Source organism: Entelurus aequoreus, linkage group LG07 (genome assembly GCF_033978785.1).
Source record: "Entelurus aequoreus isolate RoL-2023_Sb linkage group LG07, RoL_Eaeq_v1.1, whole genome shotgun sequence".
Lineage (NCBI taxonomy): Eukaryota > Metazoa > Chordata > Actinopteri > Syngnathiformes > Syngnathidae > Entelurus > Entelurus aequoreus.
The window spans coordinates 3,391,854-3,399,053 of NC_084737.1; the positions used below are offsets into that span (position 1 = coordinate 3,391,854).

The 7,200-nt window shown below is 40.9% G+C and overlaps 1 protein-coding gene across 1 annotated transcript in view; it reads right to left on the minus strand.

Annotated features, from left to right (window-relative positions):
* LOC133652910 (claudin-10-like) overlaps positions 1-3,829 on the minus strand; it is a 28,372-nt gene extending 24,543 nt beyond the window's left edge. Inside the window, exons 1-3 of the mRNA XM_062051853.1 lie at positions 3,610-3,829; positions 1,986-2,147; positions 1,839-1,920 (exon numbers count right to left, since the gene is read on the minus strand). Of these exons, the coding sequence (XP_061907837.1) occupies positions 1,839-1,920; positions 1,986-2,147; positions 3,610-3,829 (464 nt within the window). The remainder of the gene's footprint in view (positions 1-1,838; positions 1,921-1,985; positions 2,148-3,609) is intronic.
* Positions 3,830-7,200: the final 3,371 nt, after the last annotated feature.

Here is a 7,200-nt window from a genome sequence, read left to right on the forward strand (position 1 = left end):
GCCTCATTTGTAGCTATATTTGAGCTCATTTAGTTTCCTTTAAGTCATCTTAATTCAATTTATATCTCATGACACACTATCTGGATGTAATATGGCTTTTCATTTTTTGCGGCTCCAGACAGATTTGTTTTTGTATTTTTAATCCACTTTGTCTCCTTCAACATTTTGGGTTGCCGACCCCTGCTCGATGAATAAATGAACATGCTAAATCAAACTATAAGCTACATTCTTGTATGACAACAGAATGGCTAGCAGAACAGAAGGCAGAGGAAACTACACCTTTTGATTTATTCGAACTTTACACATCACAAAAAAGGTAAATTCGGATCGCTAACGTTGTTAGCATAAATGAATGGGATTCAACATAGAGAAAATTAGCATCACGGCTAACAGAAATACTTTCGCTTCATTATGTCAGTGTTTTTCAACCTTTTTTGAGGCAAGGCACATTTTTTTCATCAAATGAAACTCCACCAGGTCGTCGTGACTTATTTTGAGTTTGTTGTTGTTTCCTGTGTGTAGTGCTTTAGTTTCTATCTTGCGCTGTTAATGTGGTGACCCTTCCTGTTTTGTTGGTGTTCTCCTGTAGCAGCGTCACGCCTTCCTTTGAGTTCTATTGCCCGCACCTGCTTTGTTTTTGCAATCAAGACTATTTTAGTTTTTTTGATCCTTCTTTTCGTGGACATTGTTGATTGTCATGTCATGTTCGGATGTACTTTGTGGATGCTGTAAGTTTTTGCTGTCGTCCAGCATTCTGTTTCTGTTGACTTTGTAGCCAGTTCAGTTTTACTTTTGTTTTGCATAGCCTTCCCTCTGCTTCAGTGCCTTTTCCTAGCGGGACTTGCCTTTTGTTCATTTTTGGTTTAAGCGTAACATACCTTTTACATACCAAAAAAGGTTGGAAAAACACTGCACTTGACAACGGCACATTATTATAATTTTATTATAGATATTTTTTGGACCAATTAGGTGAAGTTGCATAATTTCACACGGCACACCAGACAGTATCTCACGGCACACTAAGTGCCGCGGCACAGTGGTTGAAAAACACTGCATTATGAGACTGTGGTGGTACATAAACCAAGTTAGCTAGAGATATTGGCCCCCAAAATCATTTAACACGCAATCATTAAACGCTCTCCCTGACCACCTGAGGGCACCACAGACTGTGGGTGCTTTTAAAAAGGCTTAAAAGCCCTTCTTTTTAAAAAAGCCTTTTTTAAAAATATATGCACACTAGTTATAGCTATTTGGCTGTTCTAGTTGTTATTTTTATTTATTTCTTTATTAGCTTTTTATTTTTTCAATTAATTTTTTTAATACACTGTAGCACTTTGAGATTGTTAACTCAATACAAAGTGCTTTTTACAAATAAAATATATTATTATTATTATTATTATTATTATTATTAACAAGTACAGGAACAGCTAGTCTGCTGGAGTAGTCTACAGTCATACAGTAACAAGCAATTACACCTCTATTACACTTAAATACCATAGATCAAATATATTTACCCCATCAACACTTACCTGACTGGATGAAGTCCTTGGGCTCAAATACTAGTGTGGCCTCAATAGCCCTGCTGTAGTGTGTAGCATGCTGGGAATTATCTGTGCATGTGATGGAAGAATGCACTGCACATGTGATGGAGGAATGCACAGTGAAGGGTTGAAATTCTACTGAATTTGCATGAAATCAGGTTGTTTTAGCTAATAATCATGCTGCAAGATCTAGCATGTTGCATTCAATGTTTATTCCCATTCATTCCCCGTTAATTCCCATGGAAAGTTTCCAACTTTGAATATTCCCGGAATTTTGCAGCCCTAGTGAAGACTTACTTCTGAGCCACAAAGAAGGGGTCGAAGAAGTCGGAGGTGATCCGGTGGGCATAAATGGAGCAGGCGCTCATGCAGCACAGACCTGGGGAAGGCAAGGAGGGACAATCAGACCCGGACCACCACCACAAGTTTCCAGGAACCATTTACCACTCAGGAGGTAGTGACAGCCGGCGAGGAACGCCAAACGAGCCTTGGTGGTCTCCGAGCCGCCCACCTTGGTGCACTTCATCCCCAGGAGGGCGAGTGTGGCGCCAAAGAAGCCCAGGCACACGGCGGCAATCATCAGGCCTCGGCACACTTGGATGTAAGCTTGAACGGTTGGGAAGAAGAAGCCGGGGGTTCCGTATTTATCAAGCGTCTTAGAGTGCCATTTTACACTTAAGTCCTGAGAATTTGCGAATTCACTCCTACTCTCCACCATATTTAAGAGACCTTCAGACGTGTCCTAAGTGGTCAGGAGTTGCCAGCAGGGGATGGCACTGAGGCGAGAGAGAGGATGTCCTGGCTTTGTTTGATGACGAGCAGCTGATCAAACGGTATCGTTTAGACAGAGCGGGTATTATTTTTGTCACAGATTTAATAAGGGGCGTCATCTCATCAGCAACATCACGAGCCACCCACACAAGTTTCAATTTAGTTGCCTAATTAATGAATTGGAAAGAAAAGGAAACATTTATTTTTGATTAATTGCCAATATTGTTTGTTTGTTTTGTATTATTTTGTAGTTTATTGTCAAAATATACACTCCCATTGTCCACTTAAATATTTCCAAGATATTTCTTTATTCTTAGACAAGGGATTCCCTTCCGTGATTGGTCATTTCTATGGACACAGAAATGACGTCACCTAAAATTCCGTTTACGGCACATAGTAATGTCGTAATTCTAAGAAGTCTGCTAAGAGTTGACTTAAGAGTAAATAAATTCTTCGCTGAAAGCTGCACTTAAAAGTTAGTTATCAAGCGTCTTACTCACACTTTCAGCGAAGTGTAGGACTGAATCTTAAGTGTCACACTCAGAGCTGAATTACGACATTACTATGTGCCGTAAACGCAATTTTAGGTGACGTCATTTCTGTGTCCATAGAAATGACCAATCACGGAAGGGAATCCGTTGTCTAAGAATAAAGAAATATCTTGGAAATATTTAAGTGGACAATGGGAGTGTATATTTTGACAATAAACTACAAAATAATACAAAACAAACTAGTCCCCGCCCGCACTCACGCTACCGCTCCCTCTCTTCTCTCGCCCACACACTCACTGACGTCACTCACCTCACATGCTGTCACCTATTAAAGGGCCACACACACACACACACACACATACGCTACTCTCATAACATTTTCTTTCCAATTCATTAATTAGGCAACTAATTTGAAACTGGTGTGGGTGGCTCTATATATACTAGCCCACTGCAGACACATGCAGAAATCAACAAGGAATCGAAAAGCATTAAATCTGTGACAAAAATAATACCCGCTTTGTCTAAACGATACCGTTTGATCAGCTGCTCGTCATCAAACAAAGCCAGGACATCCTCTCTCTCGCCTCAGTGCCATCCCCCGCTGGCAACTCCTAACCACTTAGGACACGTCTGAAGGTCTCTTAAATATCGTGGAGAGTAGGAGTGATTCTTAGACTTAAGAAAGTTGATAAATAGCTTTTATTCTTAAGTTTGAGAGTAGGACTAAATTTCGCAAATTCTCAGGACTTAAGTGTAAAATGGCACTCTAAGACGCTTGATAAGTACGGCCCCAGGGGTCAACTCACCGTCCAGAGCCAGCATGGAGGGGAAGTCCTTGCAGTTGGACACGCCCGTGGAGTCGGTCACGCACGTCTTCCACAGGTTGGACCAGAAGGTGGCGGTGGTGATGACCGTCCCGTCCACCGAGGACACCTTCCAGTAGTCGCTGGGCAGCGTGGACGACACCAGGATCCACCCGCAGACGGCCAGGAGGAAGGCGGCGATCTCCGTCGCCATGGCGCTCATCGCTCCGCATGGGGGGGGCCGGCCTCTCGCAGGTGAGACGGCGCTCGAAGTGACGGAGCGGGCGGGTGGAGGCGAGCCTCTCTCTCTCTCTCTCTCTCCACAGGTGCTCTTGTCTCATCACTCCGCACGCCCGGGAGAAGGAAGTCATTAACTGACAGGAAGCTGAAAGAGGGGGGGGCGGGGGGGGGGGGGGGGGGGCAGATAGCAAAGACCTGCACACGTGCTCAGTTTATAGCTCAGGGGCCCCAAATGTGTGTGGCCTCCAAGGGCCCTCATTCTCTCTCAGTTAAAGTAGCAATGATAGTCACACACACACTAGGTGTGGCGAAATTACTCTCTGCATTTGACCCATCACCCTTGATCACCCCCCCGGGAGGTGAGGGGAGCAGTGAGCAGCAAATCCTTTTCAACTTGTATTCAATTGAATAGACTGCAAAGACAAGATATTTCATGTTAGAACTGAAAAACTTTATTTTTTTGTAAATATTAACTCATTTGGAATTTGATGCCTGCAACATGTTTTGAAAAAAGCTGGCACAAGTGGCAAAAAAGAGTGAGAACGTTGAGGAATGCTCATCAAAGACTTATTTGGAACATCCCACGGGTGAACAGGCTAATTGGGAACAGGTGGGTGCCATGATTGGGTATAAAAGCATCTTATTCAGTCGTTCACAAACAAGGACGGGGTGAGGGTCACCACTTTGTCAACAAATGCCTGAGCAAATTGTTGAAGAACAACATTTCTCAACAAGGAATTGAGGGATTTCACCATCTACGCTCCGTAATATCATCAAAAGCTTCAGAGAATCTGGAGAAATCACTGCACGTAAGCCATGATATTACACACCTTGGATCCCTCAGGCGCTACTGCATCAACAAGCGACATCAGTGTGTAAAGGATATCACCACATGGGCTCAGGAACACTTCAGAAAGCCACTGTCAGTAACTACAGTTGGTCGCTACATCTGTAAGTGCAAGTTAAAACTCTCCTACGCAAGGCGAAAACCGTTTATCAACAACACCCAGAAACGCCGTCGGCTTCGCTGGGCCTGAGCTCATCTAAGATGGACTGATGCAAAGTGGAAAAGTGTTCTGTGGTCTGACGAGTCCACATTTCAAATTTTTTTTGGAAACTGTGGACGTCGTGTCCTCCGGACCAAAAGAGGAAAAGAACCATCCGGATTGATCTAGGGTGAAAGTGTAAAAGGCAGCATGTGTGATGGTATGGGGGTGTATTAGTGCCCAAGACATGGGTAACTTACACATCTGTGAAGGCACCATTAATGCTGAAAGGTACGTACAGCTTTTGGAGCAACATATGTTGCCATCCAAGCAACGTTACCATGGACGCCCCTGCTTATTTCAGCAAGACAATGCCAAGCCAGGTGTTACAACAGCCTGTTGAACAACTTAAGCTGTACATCAAGCAAGAATGGGAAAGAATTCCACTTCAAAAATGTGTCTCCTCACTTCCCAAACCTTTACTGAGTGTTGTTAAAAGGAAAGGCCATGTAACACACTGGTAAAAATGCCCTTTTTGCAATGTGTTGCTGCCATTACATTGTAAGTTCCTGATTATTTGCCATAAATAACAAAGTTTCTCAGTGTGAACATGAAATATCTTGTCTTTGCAGTCTATTCAATTGAATATAAGTTGAAAATGATTTGCAATCAACGTGACAACTTCACTGCTTTTGGGTTTGTAAATGAATATAAATGTTTGAAGATTCACCTCATGATGTCGTTACACAGTTGCCTGTGCGTTTGCCGGAGTAGGACCCCAACGCAGAGCAAATAACACCCAAGGGGTGAATAACAGAATTGGGTCACTGAAGGTGTGGGGGAGTAACAGCTACCACTAACTACAACGAGAAGCGTGAGTGGAGCCAAAGCAGAGGAGATGCACACGACTGGAAGGGTGAAGCATCAGGAAATCTACTAGGAACTGGAGAGCTTAAGTAGTCAGGAGGAAATGTGCTACGCCCCAGAAACCAGGCACTGCAACAAAACAAAGATCATGACAATTTGATCACTATGCATTTTTTTCATGTCAAAAGTAAAAATATGTAGACCGGAAGCTCAGTTGGCAGAATTTTATCGGAGTGTTTACAGCATTTCACTGTGAAAGGAAAAATGATACAACTGTTTTTTACGGTAAAATCCTGGTGACAGAGCGGCCCATTTTTGACCCTAAAAATTGCAGTGTAATACTGGACATGGAAAAACTGTACCATGGTTTGGTTTGTTTTTATGGTAAAATTCTGCCGACCGAGCAACCATTTTATATGTTGTTTTTTAACCATAAAAACTATTTTTTGCAATTTAATGGATAACTTGCTTTGAAATAATAAGTTAGATATTTATTTTTATCTCAACAAAAAAAGTTTATAATATAATTACAGGGCAGGACACACAAAATAATAATTAGACATTATAACTACTTTCCAGCCCAAATTTAATTAATTAATTAATTAATTTAATTTAATTTAATTTAATTTAATTTAACTTAATTTAATTTAATTTAATTTAATTTAATTAATTAATTAATGTCCATATCCCCCCCATTCCCCCCCCCCTCCACACCCCTGATTGTAAATAATGTAAATAATTCAATGTGATTATCTTGTGTGATGACTGTATTATTATTATGATGATAGTATATATGATAGTATATATCTGTATCATGAATCAATTTAAGTGGACCCCGACTTAAACAAGTTGAAAAACTTATTGGGGTGTTACCATTTAGTGGTCAATTGTACGGAATATGTACTTCACTGTGCAACCTACTAATAAAAGTCTCAATCAATCAATCAATTCATACAAAAGGAACTAAAATGACATTTTTTAACATCAACAACATTAAAATTACAGATTCATACGTAAGGCAAGCAAATGATTGAGTATTTGTTTTCTATTTCAAGAAAAAAAAAGTAAGTAAGTCGATTTCATTCACAGATAAAATCACATAACAAAACATAAGTGAATTAAAACAACAATTACATCAAAACATCATAAAAAGGATGAAAAAAGTCCAATAACTAAAAGCTTTACTAAAAAGCGAAGTCTTCAAATGTTTTTGAAACGAGTCAAAACAGTCAAGCTCACGAGTGCAATAAAATAATATTTGCTACATTATTCGACAATACTGAATAAAAAATATATGCAAAGTGTTTTTTCCTGTCAAAAGGTGAAAAAGGAATACATTTAGTACTTAAATATGTCACCTCGTCCTCAGTTTGTGTTTACTTCCTGGTCAGCGCTCTTATTTTGGTTTCATTTCCTGTATGTCTCCCTGAGCGCCTCACCTGTCGCTGATTGGCTAGAGCACACCTGTTCGTAGTTGCCAATCAGGCTGCTATAAATGGCC